The 22,646-nt window shown below is 40.8% G+C and overlaps 1 protein-coding gene across 1 annotated transcript in view; it reads right to left on the bottom strand.

Moving 5' to 3' along the window:
* Positions 1 to 767: 767 nt before the first annotated feature.
* LOC135106733 (structural maintenance of chromosomes protein 2-like) overlaps positions 768 to 22,646 on the bottom strand; it is a 101,559-nt gene continuing 79,680 nt past the window's right edge. The window contains exons 21-24 of the mRNA XM_064015991.1: positions 18,811 to 18,927; positions 13,727 to 13,825; positions 8,623 to 8,832; positions 768 to 1,559 (exon numbers count right to left, since the gene is read on the bottom strand). Of these exons, the coding sequence (XP_063872061.1) occupies positions 1,437 to 1,559; positions 8,623 to 8,832; positions 13,727 to 13,825; positions 18,811 to 18,927 (549 nt within the window). The 3' untranslated portion in view covers positions 768 to 1,436. The remainder of the gene's footprint in view (positions 1,560 to 8,622; positions 8,833 to 13,726; positions 13,826 to 18,810; positions 18,928 to 22,646) is intronic.

Below are 22,646 nucleotides of genomic sequence, written 5' to 3'. Positions count from 1 at the left end.
TCGTGGTTGGAAGTATGTGGTCTTTGTAATGGTACTCGCAGGCTGATAAGGTCTCTACTGTCCCAGTCTGGGGCCTTATTATTATGGTTGTGAATCTTGTATTTTATTCTCTCTCTTATTTGCCAGAATATATTTTTGCATGTTATTATTCTCATTATTGTCAAAAAGTAACTTGCACTGTAGGTTGATGTTTTTTCTTCTCTCTTCAAGGCAAGCAGGGCAGCAAAAAATGAAATAGTTTAGGTTCTTGTTGTTGTCTCCACAAACAGTACAATTATTGAATTCTGAAACCTTATTCTGTCTTTCAGATTCATGTAACTTAATTCTACACTTGAATGACTGATGCTTCAGTCATTCAATATTGCTCACTGTAAAATACTGATGATACCCCAAAATTCTACCAAAAAAGTGACAAAATTTAAATTATACTGCTGCAGGACAGCCAATTTTGATATCACTCTCAAGCAAACTGCATTTTTTTCTTATTAATTTCCTACATTTAACCAGCCTCCTTTATGTGAAAAACATTCACAAAATAGAAAGCTGGACAAGTGTGTAATACATTAAATCATGTTCAAAATCATTCATCCAAATGAGCCAGAGTAAATATTTGCCTGTAAAGTTTTCAATAGATGTTATTAATTTATACCCAAAGGTCTCTTTTTCTATGTAGAGTCTAAGGAAAAAGTAAATAAATAAAATAAAAGAATAAAAAGACTGAGGTACCAGACCCACAATGGCTTTTAAAAGGTTACTAAATCTGATGCTGAAGAAAATACTCTTTATTCTAATTTGTAACATTTTTATGCTTATCCTGTCTCAGATAAAAAAAAAAAAATTTTTAACAAGTCAATTCACCTCTTCAAAGTAGTCTAAATACTAAACACCATTAAATTTAATGAATAACAAATGCAAATATACCTGAAAAACATTACTTATACTTTTTAGAGCCATTTACTTCTTCCCAATGAGAAAAGGAAAGATCTGGAAGGATATGCATGAAGAAATGAGATGGATGATAATCAAAGAACAGATAATAAGTCATCCAACCCCCATATGATGGGAAAAAAAAAAAAAAATGATGAGATAACTTGCCCTCATCATAGTAAGATACGATGGGTAAAGGAAATCTGTACAAGAGATAGGAATAGTAGAGAATGACACACCATCTTTATATAATGAAACTAATTACTGTATAATCAACATGAGACAGGAAATGGAGTAAGAAGAAAAATAATGCTTCAATGGCATTCATTTTGTAAGAAATATAAAATCTAAATTGTACAGGTTGTATAAATCAATTATGCATATGGATCTGTTCTTCCTGCCATGTTTTGCCATTTATTACCTCATCTTATTTTTATTATTATTATTATTATTATTTTTTCTAATGCAAGAAAGGTACTGGTCTACTCTACGCACTACAAGTGTGTAATTCACTTTTTCCGCTGGGCATGCTGGGTGTGGCGGGTCACGGTGGACATGCCATCTACGAACTTTGTCTTGAAGAGCACGTTGGCATTGTTGAACATTCCATCCTTAAGAGACACAATGATGAACTGCAAGAGATCAAGTAAGAAAAATAAATAAATAAAAAAATATAATTTTTATCCAACACACACACACACACACACACACACACACAAATGGTAATTCAAGCTTAAGTAAACTGGGTCACACAAGATAAGCCATTTCAGCTACTTTTTAGGTGGATTATGTTAGCTTAGGCTAAATTAGTCCATTCATTTCTAGCCTGAAACTGAAGCAGTATGCAGAAAAGGTTGTAAGTCTGTTATGAGCTGGATGCAGCTCCTAAACTTTGTAAGAGGAGCTCATAAGCCTTATGAATAATGCAGAAAAAACTGCATTGAGCTATGAGTAGTCATTGCACATCAAGACATTATGAGTTGTGGACAAGGACTCCTAAGAAGTGTATGATCTACTAACAATGACAATGGCAGAGTAGCAACAACTCTTAGTACCATAATGCTGAAACATTTTGGTCAGGTTTGGATAGATATTATTTGAAAACTTTAATTCAAAGTTTTGTAAGAATTTAATGGGCATTACAAGCGAGTGAAGGTGGAGCTGGTGTAGGTTCACTTGAATTGTATGTCTGGCACACTCACTGTTCATGCATGCGCATGACCCTGAGTGCAAGGTGAACCCAATGAATCTACACTGAGAGCAGCACAGCCCAAGGCCTCACCCAACTAAACCTAACCAAACATTAATTAATAAAACTAACCTATGTCAAAGTAGTTAAGCTAGATTAAGTGTGGCTGTGTTTTATTTAGTCTAGACTGGTAGTTAGTGAAATGGGTTAGAACAAAAAAGTGCGGATTCAGTGGGCTAGAGCAATTGGGTGGGACCACACATCTTAACTTCTATTCTGAAAATATGGTGTTGCCATTAGAATAATGTTTAGGTAAATATTACTAAGCAATTGCATAACTGCAGGGCTGGCTCCGTGCTGTCAAAGTTTACTGGTACTGCTTGTTGGTACTCAGTAAACTTATTCTTGTGACCCGTGTTGTTCTGAGCTGAGGTAAGCAGTGTCTGCCGCCAAAGTAAATCTACACATATTCTTTTTGAGTTATAATACATTGATAGATTCTCATTACTGCAATTATTATATTAACAAAATTCCTACTTTTCACTTTAAAGTGATAACAACATACCACCATATCCTTATTATCGTGATAAGAACATTTTTAACCAAACATTAGTGCCATTAGTAGCGGAAGATACACTGCATAGTGCCTTCTTATCAGTACCACATAAATCACTTAGCTCACAGTTGAGAGTCACCTTGTGAGTTTATCTACATGACTCACAAGTCTAGCTCCTAACTATGAGGATTTTGAAATTATGAGTGGCTTTAAGAGGAGCTTTTATGAAGTTTTCTGCATACCAGCCCTGGATCCTAAGCTATCTTTGTATCTTGCCACTGACTGGACAGTGGCTTTTGGAGCTTCACCACTGATTGGTACATAGTTCAATTAGTTGAGATAATTCAAGTAGATGCCATGAATGGAATTCAAAATGTTTATCTGCTTTTAATGTTTTTTTTTTTCTTTCTAGAATTATCATAATGCTGTATACAAAGAAAAGTGGTATGAGATAAAGTTCTGAAGACAATGTAAAATATGATCAAGAGAGCGCACCAACCAGGCAGAACCTTTTATGTCAGCGACACTACCAATGTCCATGACAAATGGTGGTAACAGACCACTTAATAGTTCTGTGGTATGAATTATTTATTATTAATGGGTTACTACAGGAGGTATATTGAGATGGCAGTATTGTCTTCCATCACTTCACAAGTTCTCTCACAAATGAAATCCATATTTGCTCAACACAGTGTTCCAAAGGTTGTCTACAGTGATGGCAGGATCCAGTATACAGTAATCCCTTAATATAATGAACCTCTATTTACTGAATTTTGGGTATAATGACCCATTTAAGGCCTTTAAGGCTTTTACAAACTATTTGCAAATTATGGCATATTTAAAAATTATTGAATGCTTGCTTTATGCAATAAACATTCTAGGTCTTAAAATGTGGGTGAGTTGGCTGACATGTAGTCAACTGTGTATTTTTGAAAGATGGTAAGGGTTTTCTCAAGAGAAGGCCAGCTGCACCCTCTGCAGTGATGTTACATGCACCTAACTCCTGATTGCTGCTGACTACCTTCCCTCCCCTCTGCCCTACTCTCTTTCTCTCTCTCTGCTAACTTATCTGAGAGAGAGAGAGAGAGAGAGAGAGAGAGAGAGAGAGAGAGAGAGAGAGAGAGAGAGAGAGAGAGAGAGAGAGAGAGAGAGAGAGAGAGACAGAGAGACAGAGAGACAGAGACAGAGACAGAGAGACAGAGAGAGAGAGAGAGAGAGTGTGTGTGTGTGTGTGTGTGTGTGTGTGTGTGTGTGTGTGTGTGTGTGTGTGTGTGTGTGTGTGTGTGTGTGTGTGTGTGTGTGTGTGTGTGTGTGTGTGTGTGTGTGTGTGTGTGTGTGCGTGCGTGCGGCGTCCTCGCTCTCCGGGCTGTTTCTGGATGACGGATCACACAGCGGGAGGAGGAGGAATCCTTTATAGGGCATAAACTCAACTTTCAAAGGTCACATTGAGCTACAAAGTATATCATTGTATTCAGAATAACAAAGAGAAAATAATTATTAGTATTCAAACAATTTTCTGACAATTTCTAGGTTTACCATTTTTAGCCGTCATACAAAACGGGAAAATAATTTAAGCACCGGAAGGAAAGGGTTAATGAATAATAAAAAGAGAGTGGGTGACAGGACAGAACCCTGAGGAACATCACTGTTAATAGATTTAGGAGAAGAATAGTGACCGTCTACCACAGCAGCAATAGGATGGTCAGAAAGGAAACTTGAGGTGAAGTTACAGAGAGGATAGAAACCGTAGGAGGGTAGTTTGGAAATCAAAGCTTTGTGCCAGACTCTATCAAAAGCTTTTGATATGTCAAAGGCAACAGCAAAAGTTTCACCAAAATCTCTAAAAGAGGATGACCAAGACTCAGTAAGGAAAGCCAGATCACCAGTAGAGCGGCCTTGACTGAACCCATACTGGTGATCAGATAGAAGATTGTGAAGTGATAGATGTTTAAGAATCTTCCTGTTGAGGATAGATTCAAAAACTTTAGATAGGCAGGAAATCAAAGCAATAGGACGGTAGTTTGAGGGATTAGAATGGCCACCCTTTTTAGGAACAGGTTGAATGTAGGCAAACTTCCAGCAAGAAGGAAAGGTAGATGTTGATAGACAGAGCTGAAAGAGTTTGACTAGGCAAGGTGCAAGCATGGAGGCACAGTTTCGGAGAACAATAGGAGGGACCCCATCAGGTCCATAAGCCTTCCGAGGGTTTACGCCAGCGAGGGCATGGAAAACATCCTTGCGAAGAATTTTAATACGTGGCATGAAGCAGTCAGAGGGTGGAGGAGAGGGAGGAACAAGCCCAGAATTGTCCAAGGTAGAGTTTTTAGCAAAGGTTTGAGCAAAGAGTTCAGCTTTAGAAATACATGTGATAGCAGTGGTGCCATCTGGTTGAAATAGAGGAGGGAAAGAAGAAGCAAAGTTATTGGAGATATTTTTGGCTAGATGCGAGAAATCATGGGGGGAGTTAGATCTTGAAAAGTTTTGACATTTTCTATTAATGAAAGAGTTTTTGGCTAGTTGGAGAACAGACTTGGCATGGTTCCAGGCAGAAATATAAAGTGCATGAGATTCTGGAGATGGAAGGCTTAAGTACCTTTTGTGGGCCACCTCTCTATCATGTATAGCATGAGAACAAGCTGTGTTAAACCAAGGTTTAGAAGGTTTAGGATGAGAAAAGGAGTGAGGAATGTACGCCTCCATGCCAGACACTATCACCTCTGTTATGCGTTCATCACACAAGGACGGGTCTCTGACATGGAAGCAGTAGTCATTCCAAGGAAAATCAGCGAAATACCTCCCCAGGTCCCCCCAACTAGCAGAGGCAAAACACCAGAGGCACCTTCGCTTAGGGGGATCCTGAGGAGGGACTGGAGCAATAGGACAAGATAAAGATATGAGATTGTGATCGGAGGAGCCCAACGGAGAAGAAAGGGTGACAGCATAAGCAGAAGGATTAGAGGTCAGGAAAAGGTCAAGAATGTTGGGCGTATCTCCAAGATGGTCAGGAATACGAGTAGGGTGTTGCACCAATTGCTCTAGGTCATGGAGGATAGCAAAGTAGTAGGCTAGTTCACCAGGATGGTCAGTGAAGGGAGAGGAAAGCCAAAGCTGGTGGTGAACATTGAAGTCTCCAAGAATGGAGATCTCTGCAAAAGGGAAGATGATCAGAATGTGCTCCACTTTGGAAGTTAAGTAGTCAAAGAATTTCTTATAGTCAGAGGAGTTAGGTGAGAGGTATACAGCACAGATAAATTTAGTATGAATGACTCTGTAGTCATAGCCAGATGGTGGAAAACTCAGAAGATTCAAGAGCGTGGGCACGATAGCAGGTTAAGTCATTGCGCACATAAATGCAGCATCCAGCTTTGGATCGAAAATGAGGATAGAGAAAGTAGGAGGGAACAGAAAAGGGGCTACTGTCAGTTCCCTCAGACACCTGAGTTTCAGTGAGGAAAAGATGAGGTTTAGAAGAGGAGAGGTGGTGTTCTACAAATTGAAAATTAGATCTTAGACTGCGAATGTTGCAGAAGTTAATGAAGAAAAAGTTGAGGGGGGTGTCAAGACACTTAGGGTCGTCAACGGAAAGGCAGTCCGACCTGGGGACATTTATGGTCCCCTCCCCAGATGGGACTCCGAGGCTGGTGTAGGAGTCGCCATGATGAATTTAAAATTTTTGAGTGAAGGGTGTGTGTGTTATTAGGCACTTGTAGTTTTGTGTGGAGGAAGAGAGTCGTCTTTAGAGGGCAGGCTGTGACTGCCCCCTTGTGTTGTGAGACACAAAGGGAAACGTTCAGTGAGGTTACAGCTGGGTTTAATGATAATTTCACAGCACCCCCTGAACAGTGCTTTAGACCTCACTGAGAGTAATTATCGTTTCAGCAGGTGTCTACTGCCTCCTGCCTGTTCCTAAAAAGGATGACCATTCTAATCCCTCAAACTACTGCCCTATTGCTGTAATTTCCTGCCTATCTAAAGTTTTGAATCTATCCTTGACAGGAAGATTCTTAAACATCTATCACTTCACAACCTTCTATCTGATCGCTAGTATCAGTTCTGTCAAGGCTACTCTACTGGTGATCTGGCTTTCCTTTCTGAATCTTGGTCCTCTTTTAGAGATTTTGGTGAAACTTTTGCTCTTGCCTTAGACATATCAAAAGCTTTTGACAGAGTCTGGCACAAAGCTTTCATTTCCAGACTACTCTCCTACAGCTTCCATCCTTCTCTCTGTAACTTCATCTCAAGTTCTATCTGACCATTCTATTGCTGCTGTGGTAGATGGTCACTGTTCTTCTAAATCTATCAACAGTGGTGTTCCTCAGGTTTCTGTCCTGTCACCCACTCTCTTCCTGTCCTGTCGCCCACTTCTCTTCAATTATCTTCTAAACCAGGGATTCTCAACCTTTTGCAAGCTGGGCCCCTCAAAGCTGGTTCAGTGTAGTTGGGGCCCCCCTCCTCCCTGTGCCACCCACTCAACCCTCTACCCAACTATCCCACTATGGATCGATAGATAGATAGTCATTGCTGCATCTCCTTTGTACTAATAGCCAGTGAGTCCATGATTTTCTGTAATTCTCTCCACCCCATCCTGTGCTTGCACTCCCCAGGGAATGTCTGTGCCCCCTAAAGGGGTGACCCCCCCTGGCTGAGAGCCACTGTTCTAAACCAAAATTCTTGTCCTATCCACTCCCATGCTCATAATACTACCCTGCACTTTTCCACATCTTTTGTAGATGTCCAATCCTTCAGAAAGTAAACAGCTCACACAGGGAAGCCACAGAACACCTGATTTCTTATCCCTCTAAAGTTTCTGATGGGCAGAGCAAACTTGGTATTGTTCATTGCCTCAAAAACTCAATTCCTCCATCTATCAACTTGACAGCATTCCAGACAAATATCCCCTCTTCAATGACAGTCAACTGTTCCCTTCTTCTACACTGAACATCCTTGGTCTGTCCTTTACTTATAATCTAAACTGGAAACTTCACATCTCATCTCTAGCTAAAACAGATTATATGAAGTTAGGTTTTCTGAGATGTCTCCACCAGTTTTTCTCACCCTTCCAGCTGTTAACTCAGTACAGGAGCCTTATCCGTCCATGTATGGAGTATGCTTCACGTATCTGGAGGGTTTCCACTTATACTGGTCATCTAGACGTGGTGGATTCAAAAGCTTTTCATTTCATCAACTCTCCTCTAGCTGACCGTCTTCAGCCTCTTTCTCATTGCTGCAATGTTGCACCTCTTGCTATCTTCTACTGTTATTTTCATGCTAACTGCTCTTCTGATCTTGCTAACTGCATGCCTCCCCTCCTCCTGTTGCCTTGGTGCACAAGACTTTCTTCTTTCTCTCATCCCTATTCTGTCCACCCCTCTAATGTAAGTTAACCAGTATTCTCAATCATTCATCCCTTTCTCTGGTAAAGTCTGGAACTCCCTGCCTGCTTCTGTATTTCCATCTTCCTATGACCTCCTTCAAGAGGAAGGTTTCAAGACACTTATCCTTCAGTTTTTGGCTACTGCTTTGGAACCTGTTTGGGGACCATCATCTCAGTGAGCTTTTTTTTTACTCTTGGATTTTTGTTGTCCTTAGCTGGTGTCCCTCCTACACACACACACACACACACACACACACACACACACACACACACACACACACACACACACACACTCACAAAAAAAAAATATATATATAAATAAATAAATAAATAAATTAAACAAAAAAAAAAAAAAAAAAAAAAAAAAAAAAAAAAAAAAAACTTGATGCCAGTGGCTGCACTAAGTAGGAGACGTGCAGACTAAGCCATAAACCAATCAGTGACAGAGTTATAAGAACTACTGTCCAATCAGCAAGGTTACAAAAATTCCTGAAGCTCCAGTTGCAAGCTAAAACAACAGCCCACCCTAAAAATAGCATGGTTGGCTGGTGTTCAAAACAGTAGCACAAGACTTACTTGTGAGTGTCTGAAATGCATCCTGAGCATGTTGCCAATGTTCTGTGTGTGGGAGAGATCAAGTGCTGCATCCACCTCATCCAGGATATATATCGGTGCTGGCTTGAAGAGGAGCAGTGCCAGAATAAGGGAGAGTGCCACAAGTGACCTCTGTCCACCACTCAGCTCTGTCAGGCTCTCCTTCCACACATCCCCAAATGCTACCTTGAACTGGTTATGAAAAGGAAAATGTGAGCTGGGTTTTTTCTAAAAATGCTATCCTAAACTGGAAAGAAAATGAAGTGACTTGCCCTGAACTGGAAAAACTGAGAAGAAAGGGAGGTGATTTGTTCCTGAACTTGGAAAATGAGAGAAAAAAATAGAGGTGGATAATGTCTCTAAATGCCATCAACAACTGGAGGGAAAAAAAATATATATATATACATATATATATATATAAATAAAAATAAAAATAAATAAACAAATAAATAAATAAATAAATAAAATGAAATAAAATAAAAATAAATAAATAAAAAAAAAAAATTAATTAATTAATAAAAAAGAATAAATAACTAACTAAATAAATAAATAAATAAAATGAAAATAAATAAAATAAATAAAAAAATAAAAAAAATAAATAAAAAAAATAAAATAAAATGAAATAAAAAATAAAATAAATAAATAAAAATATAATTATAAGTATTATATTGAGGCCTTTCTACTTCTATTTCATAATATGAGAATATCAAATTCCTAAGGAAGATGTCAGCTCTCCACCTTCTTCCCTTTTAGCTTCCTTCCACAATACACAGGGACAACAGACATATACTCTCAACTCCTGTATCAAGGGGTATAGATCCATCTATTTATATATCAGGCTCACATTCTTTGAAAAGGAAGGCACATGCATAATCACAAGCATTCACTTACATCTTTGCCTCTCTACACGTATAAAATAAGGAAGTCTAATAAATGTATCTATTTACCATGACAGCAATCCAGCACATAATGAGAATGTTCCCTATCCTCCAGCAGCCGATGCAGGGCACAGTCAGCGAACACTAAAATCTTGTGTTGAGGTGGCATATGCTGCTTGGGGAATGAGTTTTAAGGCCTCCCAACGAGTATAAAAACTGGGCTGGGGCAAATATACTTATTGGCATCTCAAGTGCATCTTTCTTCCTCATTCATGCCCATAGCAACAATAACCAGTAATAAGCAAGTTACCAGTGTCAGTGTTCATTGTATCTTTGGTGACATGTGACCAGCACTGTTCTCAGGGTGAAATGCATTATGTTCTGTTCATGCTGTGGTGTTTGTGGTGATGAGTGTGAGGCAGACAAGTCACAGTGATATCATTCCATCATAGATCTTAACATATATCAGCCTTGATTTTTTTTTTTTTTTAAATGTAGGAGGGACACTGGCCAAGGGCAACAAAAATCCAATAAAAAAAAAAAGCTCACTGAAATGCCAGTCCCATAAAAGGGTCCAAAGCGGTAGTCAAAAATTGAAGGATAAGTGTTTTGAAACCTCCCTCTTGAAGGAATTCAAATCACAGGAAGGTGGAAATACAGAAGCAGGCAGGGAGTTCCAGAGCTTACCAGAGAAAGGGATGAATGATTGAGAATACTGGTTAACTCTTGTGTTAGAAAGGTGGACAGAATAGGGGTGAGAGAAAGAAGAAAGTCTTGTGCAGCGAGGCCGTGGGAGGAGGGGAGGCATGCAGTTAGCAAGATCAGAAGAGCAGTTAGCATGAAAACAGCGGTAGAAGACACCTAGAGATGCAACATTGCGGCGATGAGAGAGAGGCTGAAGACAGTCAGTTAGAATGGTGTCAATATAGTACAACAAGTAAATTTAGAAACCTGAAACTTCCAGAACATCATACAAAAATTCATCAAGGGAGGCGGTGAGTAATTGTCTTTTCACAACCACAGTGGTGGCACCCTTTTACCTTTACCCAACAGCTTCTAGCTTCTCCATGAAGGTAAGTTGACTCTAATCTGACTCTTACAGCAAGGCAGCTGAAGGGAAAAAGTGGGATGCCACCACTGTGGTTATGAAAAGATAACTAATTCCTCACTGCTTCCCTTGATGAATATTCATATGAGGTTCTAGAAGTTTTGCAGCTTCTAATTTTGTTACAATGACACCATTCAAGCTTAGCATGTGAAGATCTATGATTGAATGAAGTCACCATGACTTGTCTGTCTCACACTCATTACTACAAAAACCACAGCATGAAGAGCAAAATATATTTCAATCTGAGAAAAAGCTAGTACTAACCCTATTAATTAATACTAATCATTAAGAACATAAGAACATAAGAAATAAGGGAAGCTGCAAGAAGCAACCAGACTTACACGTGGCAGTTCCTTTATGAAATATACCAACCTATTTCCACCTATTATCCCCATCCATAAACCCGTCTAATCTTCTCTTAAAGCTCCCTAATGTTCTAGCACTAACAACATGATTACTGAGTCCGTTCTACTCATCTACCATTCTATTTGAGAACCAATTTCTTCCTATCTCCTTCCTAAACCTAAATTTTTCAAGCTTGAACCCGTTATTTCTTGTTCTACCCTGGTTGCTGATCCTAAGAATTTTGCTTACATCCCCCTTGTTATAACCCTTATACCACTTAAAGACTTCTATTAGGTCCCCTCTTAACCTACATCTCTCTAATGAATTTAGATTTAACAGCTTCAATCTTGCCTCGTAAGGAATACTCCTCATCCCCTGTATCCTTTTAGTCATTCTCCTCTGTACTGATTCTAATAGACCTATATCTTTCCTGTAATGCGGGGACCAGAACTGCACAGTGTAGTCCAGATGAAGTCTGACCAGCACCAAGTATAACTTTAATATTACTTCCAGCCTTCTACTTTTAACACTCCTAAAAATGAATCCTAGTACCCTATTTGCCCTGTTTCTGGCCTCTATGCATTGTTTTCCTAGACGGAGTTCAGAGCTAACTATAACTCCTAAATCTTTCTTGTACCCTGTACCTACCAGAGTTTCGTTGTTTAATGTGTACCTACTGAGTGGGTTTCCTCTACCTACGCTAAGTACTTTGCATTTGTTGATATTGGATTGCACTTGCCATCTGTCTGTCCATTCATCCATCCTATCTAAATCTGCCTGCAAGGCAATGGCATCCAATTCTGACATAATTAATCTACGTCTTTGTGTCATCCGCAAATTTATTAACATCACTACTAATTCCACTATCCAAGTCATTGATATATATTAGAAATAACAATGGCCCTAATACTGATCCTTGTGGCACCCCACTAATTACATGACCCCACTGGGATTTAGAGCTGTTTATTACAACTCTTTGTCACCTGTCGCTAAGCCATGACCCTATCCAGCCTAACACCTTCCCATCTATCCCGTGTGCCCTAGCCTTTCTCAGGAGCCTTTGATGGGGTACCTTGTCAAATGCTTTACTAAAGTCTAGATATAAGATATCATAACTATCACCATTATCTTCTGCCTCGTACACTTTATTGTATGTTCCCTAATGTTCCTCGCTTTTACTGACTCCAATATTTTACCTACAACTGATGTTAAGCTAACAGGTCTATAATTAGATGCTAAAGTTTTATCTCCTCTCTTGAAGATGGGTACTACATTACTCCACATTACTGGTACCTCACCTGACTCAAGTGATTTCCTAAAGACAGAAACTAATGGCTCACTAATAATCTCTTTGCATTCCTTAAGTACTCTGGGATATATTTCATCTGGTCCTGGTATCTTGAACTTTTTAGCCAATCTATCTCCTGTTCCACTATCTCCTTAGTTATGGAAATATCTGTCAGCTTCTCATTCTCATCTGCTCATCTCATCCTGAATTAGCTTAAGAAATTCCTCAGCTTCCTTGTTACCCACCATCAGGCTCCAGTCAATATTCCTAAAATTAAAATCTCCTACCACGCATACCTGACTGTACCTGCCTGCTCTATTTATTTTCTGCTACAGTGAGGTGTTAATTTCCTTTGTACAGGTTGGTGGCCTGTACACTACTCCCAGTACTACTGACTATGATCCTTCCTTAATATCTACCCATATCAACTCTGTTTTGTTATCTGTTTTAATTCTACTGTCAATACAACGCTGTAATGTGTCCCTAATGTGTAACATGACGCCTCTTCCTCTCCTGTTTTTCCTATCTTTATAGAACAGTGTATAACCATGTCTTAACCTCTGGATTAAATACTTTTCTTGACATATCTAACCAAGTTTCAGTTAAAACAATGATATCAAATTTCTCTACACACGCTATTCCTCTAAGCAAGTCTATTTTATTCAAAATATTTCTACAATTTGTGTAGTAAACACTTAAGCTATTTCTCATCTTCCCTGAGCTAGTTATCTTTCTAGATTTAACTAATTTGTCCCTCGTTTTCACCTCACAACCCCTTCTTCCCTCCCGACTAATGAAAAAAGCGCTGGAGTGCAGTTACTTCCCACTCGAGTGTTCCAGCCAAAAGCCGAACACCCTGGTGTGATAAATGCACTCCATCCCTGGCATACAAGGTGTCCCTACCATAAAAGAGGTCCCAGTTGTTGATGAATGTCCACCCATCACCGTTACAATGATTCGCAAGCCTGCGATTCATTGTTGCTATGGGCGTGAGTGAGAAGGAAAGATGCACTAGAGACGCCAAGAAGTCAATTCATACCAGCCCATTTTTATGCTTGTTGGGAAGCCATAAGTAAAATGCTCTTCCTGAGCTGCATGTGCTGCCATGATGCAAGATTGACGTTTGCTGAGGTACTTCCTACAGAGTGCCCCTCACCATAACTGGGAACTATACACCAATGGGCCTAGACAAGACATGCCTCTTCCCACCCCCAAAGGTCAATAAGATCACATCATTCTCATGCACTCACCACTTTCACTCTAATAAATTCATCCATCTATCTATCTATATACCATGCTGGCAATGCCACATAGGGCAGCCCAGATAAAGCACCACACATGTTCATGTCATTCACACTCTTAGCCCTGTTGGCCCCTGGTAAAAATGGATAGTCTTGTGGTCCACCATATTACACCCCATTCTAATAAATAATAAATATGAAGGTGACACAGAGATCTGCCTCCCACCTCAAGTCCATCAAGCACATCCTGTCCTTCGGGTGGCTGCAGCTTGGCCTGTGCACCAGGTAAGAGTGTACTGAAGATGGAGCCAAAGTCCTTGTTCACCTGTGGCAGAGAGAAAAGTTGGTGAGTGTGTAGTCACTAACTTGTATTGAAATCAAGTTGTATGGAATCTGTCTTTAAGGAAATAGAAAGGGAAGGAGAGAAAAAAAGTATGGTGATTACCATAGAAAATAGAGAAAGGACATGATAAAAAAGGCAAGTCAATTTAGGAGTGAAAAAGGCTATTAGCAGTATGACAGTCATATCTGAATAAAGCTATTAGCAGTATGACAGTCATATTTTAAAGGGATACAAAACAACAAAGTAAAACAAATGGGACATCATTAAAAAATCTAACTTGCAACAGACAGCAGATGAAGCAAATGATGAATGAAGCTCTGACCACAAGATGAGGTGAATCCTGAAATAGGGATATATGGGGACATATCTGCCAAAACCAACCCTTGAGGGAAATTTCCAGTGGGAACAAGGCAATGCAGAGTAAAATTAAAGAGAATAGAATGAAGTGCAGTGGTCATTTATACATTATGAAAGAGAAAGTAATAAATACAGTACTATACTGTACTTTTAATCAAGCATACCAAACCAGTACAGACTCTGCTTTCACCTGATGTACCAGTAGTACCACCCTGTCCACCCTCACTGTCACTTAACGAACCTCTCAAAACATGCAATTGACTGTGTCAGCCAACTCTCCCGCACTTTAAGACCTATAATGTCCGTAAAATAAAGCATGCATTTGATAATTTTGAAATATGCCATAGTTTGTGAAGTTTCATAAACTAAAACAAGTGTTCGATAGCCTTAAAGGGGTTATTATACCAGAAATGTGGTAAACAGAGATTCATTGTATCAACAGTTTACTGTATTTAACCCTTTAAAAGCCAATTCCTAAATGTTGACATTTTTACTATGCCTGATATTATAGGCATTATCATTAGAACCAAAAATACAAGTCTGATAGTATGTCATCTATGATAAAAATGTAATATGATTTATTACAGCAATTCAAAGTGATACATTAATAAATGGAAGAAATAATAGGCCCTCAAAATTCACGCAGTTTCCAAAAGCACGGGAAAATAGACACGTCAGGAATGGTGATGGCTCCAGGGAAGAGTAGAGGACAGCAGTGTGCGCCGCCACTAGTCTGATGTAGGGTGCTCACTCCATTTGTTGCTTCCTCTCTCTCTCTCTCTCTCTCTCTCTCTCTCTCTCTCTCTCTCTCTCTCTCTCTCTCTCTCTCTCTCTCTCCCTCTCCCTCTCCCTCTCCCTCTCCCTCTCCCTCTCTCTCTCTCTCTCTGCATTTTGTGTGTGTGTGTTTTCCTCTTCCTCTTCCTCTCCCTTCTAGTGTGCCTTGATATTGCATTGGATGTGGCACAAAATTACTTCCTTCACTCCACTCAAAAGTATACATATCTGGTGTGGTTGTACACACCTGTTTCCTTCTGCGAGGTACAGTTCTATGTTTCTTCCTCTTTCCTAATGTGACATTAGATGTTGATACTCACTGTTTGTTGCTGTCACTTGGTGCGTGCTCAAACTCTGGCTCACTGTTACTCTCTGTGAAATTGTCACTACTGCTTTCATCAGTGTCAAGCACTGTTGATTCACTTATGCTTTCTTCCTCATCTGAAGAATGTGATCCAAGATCGGGGTGGAGACTCTCAGGTGGAGATATACCAGCCTCAGAGTCACTAGAACTGGGGAATGCTTCTGCCATCCTCTCATGAATTAGTGAGGCTGCATTTCCACTGACCCATTACCCATGCAGATAGGGTATTCTTATCACTCTGACCTGTGTTGCCACTCTACGTTTTCTGTTTTCGCATTGTGTAACAATACTTACCAAAATAAGGGTATTCTTATCGCTCTGTTCTGTGTTGCCACTCTGTTTTCCATTTTTGCAGTGTACCAATACTTACCAAAATAATGCAAGTAAATTATCATAGTACTTTTTTCTTCCATGTATACTTTTTGCACTTATCAGTATCATATTATACTTTGCATCAGTGATGCTGATGGTTCTCCCAAGCGTGCACACACACACACACACACACACACCTCGACTCTCTCTCTATACAAGTGTTCACCTTCTACAATTCCTCTCTTCATTCTCTCCTTCCTTCTTTAACATCTTGCTTTTCCTCATTCCCCCTTTCCATATCAGGTTCCTTAACTCCTTTTGACATCCATGTATGTATTCCCTCTCACTGATTCCTCCTTTCATTCATGAAATTTCTCTCTCTCTCTCTCTCTCTCTCTCTCTCTCTCTCTCTCTCTCTCTCTCTCTCTCTCTCTCTCTCTCTCTCTCTCTCTCTCAGCTTTATGTAAACATCCAAAATTTGTAGTGTCTGCCTTTACAACCCTAATTTTCTCCTTCACTACCACATTTTCTATTATGTACAGGGTAGATTCTATCTGGCCAGTCACAAAGAGTTGCCAGAGGTCTCCTACTTTTAACAAAAACTCAAGTGAGGGCATTGTTATAGGATTTCAAGCTCTCGTGATGGCATGAATAAGTTGCCAGCAATCACTAGAACACAGCTGAAGCAAAGCCCGCCGTGAAAATTCAAAACATATGCCGCAAAAATTTATGATTACATAAGCGATTGCTGCGTCACTTTTTCATAAGAGGCTTGATTATATAAGCGTTTGCAGCGGTTTAAGGGTTAAAAACATAAAAAAATCTGGGTGTTTTTTGGGGATCTGGAACGGATTAATGACATTTCAATTAATTTCAATGGGAAAAATTGATTTGACATAAGAGCAAACTGAGTTATGAGCCCTGTCATGGAATTAATTAAACTCATAACTCGAGGTACCGCCAGGGCTGTCGTTTTTCCGTAGCTGGTAGTGACGTAAAATTTCTGCCGTTTTCTATTGAGGTTCTATTGAGGTGATGGTAAATGTTGTGAAAATACTTTCAGTTACTTCAAAGTACGTTTACTGGATAAAATACATGATAAATGCATTTCACGTAAGTGTATGTTTGCATCCTCACTTTGTTTTTTTTATCTTCAGAGTAAGTAACAAACAAACTTAAGGGTGACTTAACCATACCTATCTACAGTCAGAAGTGTGAAAATGATAATGTTAACATATTAGCTGTAATACAGAGTAACACTCACATGATATAAGATGCAGTATGTGTTGGTAATAGATGTGACACCTCAAAATACTTCACGCTGCAGGAATTCGACATAAACCCAAAGAAGTCTGGGTCTCTTCTGACAGTTTCCGCAGGTAAATACCACTGACAGCCTCTGGTTGTCTAACAGTGACAGATATTGCGTTAATTCCGCAAGTAAAACAAGGGTACGGATTAAATTGATAAGTTTAATAACATTATTCTTAATACAATATTTATTTCATTCATAAAATTGGTGAAAACAGCATTCTGGAAATATTTCTGCTGGTCACGTGACATTCGTAGGGTCACATGTCTATCCGTTTAGCAGACAAATTACACACACACACACACACACACACACACACACACACACACACACACACACACACACACACACACACACACACACACTGATATTTGCTAGCAAATATCAGGGTGGCATTTAATTACCTAGACAAAGAAATGCTGAAGAAAATCATAACACACATGATACGCCCCAAACTGGAATACGCAGCAGTGGTATGGTCTCCACAAAAAAAGAAAGATATAAGGAAATTGGAAAGAATACAAAGAACAGCTACGAAAATGATACCTGAATTGGAAGACCTAAGTTACGAGGAAAGACTGGAAGAAATTGGATTACCAACACTGCAAGAAAGAAGGGAAAGAGGAGACCTGATAACAGTGTTCAAATTAGTAAAGGGCATGGAGAAGATAGACAGAGATGACCTAGTTGTAAAAGTGGAGGAAGGAGATAGACGTACAAGGGGACATATGAAGAAATTAAAGAAGAGTCATTGTTTGGGAGATATTAAGAAATACAGCTTTCCGCATCGAACGGTTGAAATATGGAATAACTTAAAAGAAGAGGTAGTTGCGGCAAAGAGTGTGCACATGTTTAAAGAGAAATTGGACAAATTCGGGTATGGAGACAGGACTAATTGAGCTTCGGCTCAGACCCTGTACTATACAACTAGGTAAATACAACTAGGTAAATACACACACATATATTGTTGTGTGCAGTGAAATTAAGCGATGTATCAAGAACAGAAGAAGAATGAGAGAGAGAGAGAGAGAGAGAGAGAGAGAGAGAGAGAGAGAGAGAGAGAGAGAGAGAGAGAGAGAGAGAGAGAGAGAGAGAGAGAGAGAGAGAGAGAGAGAGAGAGAGAGAGAGAGAGAGAGAGAGAGAGAGAGAGAGAGAGAGAGAGAGAGTACAGACACCAGATGTATGAATAAGAGTGGCTGCTCGCTGCCACAAAATTACCACAAGAATCCTCACACGCGTAGATTTTCTTTCCAAAATTAATTTACCCTATTTCTAGTTGTCCCCTTTTGATTGAGTCTCACAAATTCAATAGAAGAAACATTGAAGGTAGCTAGTGCAGTTGTGGTAGCTTTGTGAGGGGGGGCTAGAAATTGTGGTTTTAACAATATATATATATATATATATATATATATATATATATATATATATATATATATATATATATATATATATATATATATATATATATATATATATATATATATATATACACACACACACTGAAGACTCCACACCTCCATGTCATGCAATGTGTGATGATGCCTTCTGTATAATGTGAAATGTTGCAACAAATGAAGAAAAAACTCGGGTGTGTCCCTGTTCATCTCATATATATATATATATATATATATATATATATATATATATATATATATATATATATATATATATATATATATATATATATATATATATATATATATATATATGTAAATAGTAAGGAAGTACATAAACCAAGTAACTTTCCAGAAAATAGTTTTGTTCACTAGAGAGGATGTAATTCTGTAATATTACTGAATAGTCCAACTTAAATGAGGAAATAAAAAGCGCCATGTGCATCGTACTCACCTGTCCCCATGCTTGTCTCAAAGCTGCTTTCTTCTTCTCATCCAGTTCAAGAATAACCTTCTCAATCTTAGCCTTGTCATTCTCCACTATGCGCTTCTTCCTCATCAGGTCATTGTACTGCAAAGAGGCCATTGACACACTGACTTACTGCTTCACTCACTGATTCAAGTCTTGCACTACAAGGTCATATGGCATCATATAAACAAAACAAAAGTACAAAAAAAACTATAATTATAAACATGTGAAAACTCAAGAGGGTGTAAGTCAAAGTTATAAAGGTAGATATTATCAACAGGCCAAAAGAAAGACCAAGAGAATGTGTGTGTGTGTGTGTGTGTGTGTGTGTGTGTGTGTGTGTGTGTGTGTGTGTGTGTGTGTGTGTGTGTGTGTGTGTGTGTGTGTGTGTAATAATAACCATAATAATAATAATAATAATAATAATAATAATAATAATAATAATAATAATAATAATAATAATAAACAGTTTATTATTTAGGCAGTTAACAAACTGAAAATGTACAGAGGGGGTGGGGAAATACTTAACATTAATCCTAAAGGAAAGTCTAATCTAGAAGGGACTATTGATTGATGGCTTGCACCATGGTGGGAATCGCGCTGAGTCTGTACCAGTCTGTGCGCGGTGTCTTTAGGGTGTTATCTTGTTGTGGTGTCTGGTGGCACGGACCGGGAGAGCCGCATCAGGCGACAGCATGCGTCTGAGACATGGATGGTGCAGTAATCCCCTTCCAAACTTCTCCAGAGCCTCTCTGTGCCTGGTGGATAGTCTGGACAGACTCAGGGTGGTCAGGGCTTCATCATAGGTGGTGTAGGCACGGCCAAGGATGACCCTGCACGCCCTTTTCCGCACACTCTCCAGCTGTAGCTGTTGAGTGTGTGTGAGGGAGGATGACCATGCTGGGGAGGCATACATGAGTTTGGGGAGGATGAAGGTAAGGTACACCCCCCTTAACTCGTCTGTCGGCGTCCCCAGTGACCTGAGTCTGCACAGCATGTACAGGCTGTAGGTAGCAGATCTTACAATGCTGGCGACATGCTACTTCCAGGTCAGCTGGTTGTCCACCATGACTCCGAGAAGCTTGCCATATCAGACCACCTGGAGGGGGTGAGGGCCCATTATGAGCTGGGGAGGGGGCACTGGTATAGAGGAGGTTCAGAAATGCATCACCACAGTTTTGCTGTCTTTGATGGTCATCCTGCTCTCCTCCCTCCATGTCTGCAGTCACTTCAGAATTGCTTGCAGTGGCGAGTAGTCCGGGTTCTTGGTGGAAACTGGGACGCCTACTGTGCAGTCGTCCACATACTTCCAGCGATGGGGGGTGTCAGTGAGGGTGTCGTTAATGAGGAGGAAGAAGCATAGTGGACCCATCTTGGTTCCCTGGGGGATCCCACATGTCAGCTGTTGGAAATTAGAGACAGAGCCCTGATAGCGAACGGACTGATGCCTCCCTGTGAGGAAGTCGGCTAGCCACGCTACCAGGTTAGGAGGGAGACCCAGACTTATTGCCTTGCTGATGACAACAGTGTGATCAACAAGATCAAAGGCTTTTTTTGAAGTCCACAAAAGCAACAGCTAGAGAGGTGTTTAGCTTGTCCAGGTGGCTGTGGATGAATTCAAGGAAGCTGGTCAGGTAATGGGAGGTGGAGGTGGCTTTAATATTCCTAAACTGTCTGATATCCACAGTATTACAAATTTTGGTGTAGGCCCAGTCATATACAAAATCTTCACAAATAAGGCTAGGGATGGGGGTGATAGAGACTGGCCTGAGGTCACCGAGTGACTGTGGACTGGAAGTTTTGGGGATGGGGGTGACATAAGATGTCTTCCAGTCCGCAGGGCAAGAGTGTTGAGAGAGAGAGGCATTTATTATAGAGCATAGCGGGGTCGCTAGCTCTACAGCAAACTCCTTGTAAATTTTTATAGGAAGGTCAGTGGGTGTTGTGGACCTTGGTTTGAATTTGAGTATTCTCTTAAAAACATCCACTGCCTGGACAATGGAGGGAGGGGAGGGAGTGGGAAGATAGGCAGGAAGCAGAGTCGTGTGGAGGGAAGGAAAGGTTTGACAGACAGCAGCAAAGTGATCGTTCATCTCCTGAGCCGCGAGATTAGCAGGAAGGTATGAGGTGCAAGGAAGGGATGAAGTGTGCTTTTGTAGGCCACACAGCTTTGATCTTAGCATACCACTGTCTGTTGTTGGCCAGCTTGAGGTAGTGTATCTTGTCTGGGTAATAGCTTGCCTTGGCAGCCTTAATCTCCCTGATCACTCTGTTTCTTAGTTTCCTGTATAGGACTGGGCAGGAGTGGAATGCCCAGGTCCATTGACGCATGAGTCTTTTAATGCAGGGCGTCATCCAGGGGGCATCAGACGGGTGCACTGTGACGCCCTTGGCTGGGAAGTAGCAGTGGAAGGCTTCTGTGGTGGTGGCGATGTAATTGTGCCATTTTAAGTGGACGTCCTCCACATCCAGCACCTCGGTCCATGGGTGTTGTCACCCACTGCCCAAACTCCCTCATGGCTGAGTCAGGCATGGGGCGGTGGATCCTGATGACAGCTGACTGGGGGGTCGAGGTGGTGGGTGTAGGTGTCCACAGTATGGAGAAGTGGGTGCTCTGTCCCATGGGAGGCAGCACCTTGGGGGGGGGGCGAGTACTGCTGGCCCAGGTCTGTCAGTATAAGGTCGAGGATGGCTTGCTGGTAGGTGGGGAAGTCCACGACCTGGGTGAGGTGTAGATGGTGTAGGATGTCACTGATATCTAATCTGTTAAAGTCCCCACAGATGACCAGCTTGGCAGCATGATACCTCACCCTCAGGGCATCAGCAGTGTCAATGATGTGAGCGTTGAGTAACTGTGCTGTGGCAGCTCGTGGGGGGTGGTACACGATGCACACGATGATGGAGGCTGTGTTGCTGGGATGGCAGGGGGGTGTAACTCTCACCTACAGGGCCTCCACTCCAGCAGGAATATCGACAGGGAGGAGGTGTGAGGGGTTGAGGGCAGAGTGGCAGAAAACGGCCATCACCCCCCACCCCCCCGGCGTCCTGTCCTGAGGTGATGGTAGAGCTGGTAGTCCTGCATCATGCACACCTCAGGAACAATCTGCCATGCCTCAGAAACCACCACAATGTCCGCACCAGTAGAACTCACCATCACAATCAACTCATCCATCTTGTTGGCCAGAGACGTCGCATTAAATAAGAGGAGGGAGGGAAGACTATACCACACATGCGGCACTTCAAAGTGTTTGTATTCCCTCTTCTCCACCCTGCAGTCTTCTCTGGCACTGAAGGTCACTACCTTGATGGGACGCACCACACTTTTACCTCCTCTCGATCCTCGGTTCCGAAATAGTTTCAAGGTCTTAAGGCACACGTTGGGTGGTGGATAACTGGATCCTCGCCTACGATGCAGGAGGTAGTTGCATTCATACATTTGCACTGAAGCAAACATTATTATTCTTTATGTGTTGACGTGCACTCGCTAAATGTGTTCATAAGTACAACAATCCCACCAGGGCGAGCCTAAAACTAAAAACTAAAAGTTGAAAACAGAAAAAACTGAGGTCACTATCACTAGGGGACGGGGAAGGCCAACATGCTGGCCGAGGCTGCTCGAGAGTGTCTAAGTTCACACGTCCTTCCCGTGTGAGGTCAAGATGGTGTGTGTGTGTGTGTGTGTGTGTGTGTGTGTGTGTGTGTGTGTGTGTGTGTGTGTGTGTGTGTGTGTGTGTGTGTGTGTGTGTGTGAACACCTAAAAGGGAAAAAACAGAAAGGAAAGTAGGGTAAGGTACAAGATGGAAAGAAATGTGAAGGTAAGG

This window comes from Scylla paramamosain, chromosome 14 (genome assembly GCF_035594125.1).
Source record: "Scylla paramamosain isolate STU-SP2022 chromosome 14, ASM3559412v1, whole genome shotgun sequence".
NCBI lineage: Eukaryota > Metazoa > Arthropoda > Malacostraca > Decapoda > Portunidae > Scylla > Scylla paramamosain.
The sequence above is the reverse complement of the archived record's forward strand: the minus strand, read 5'-3'. Positions and strand labels throughout refer to the sequence as shown.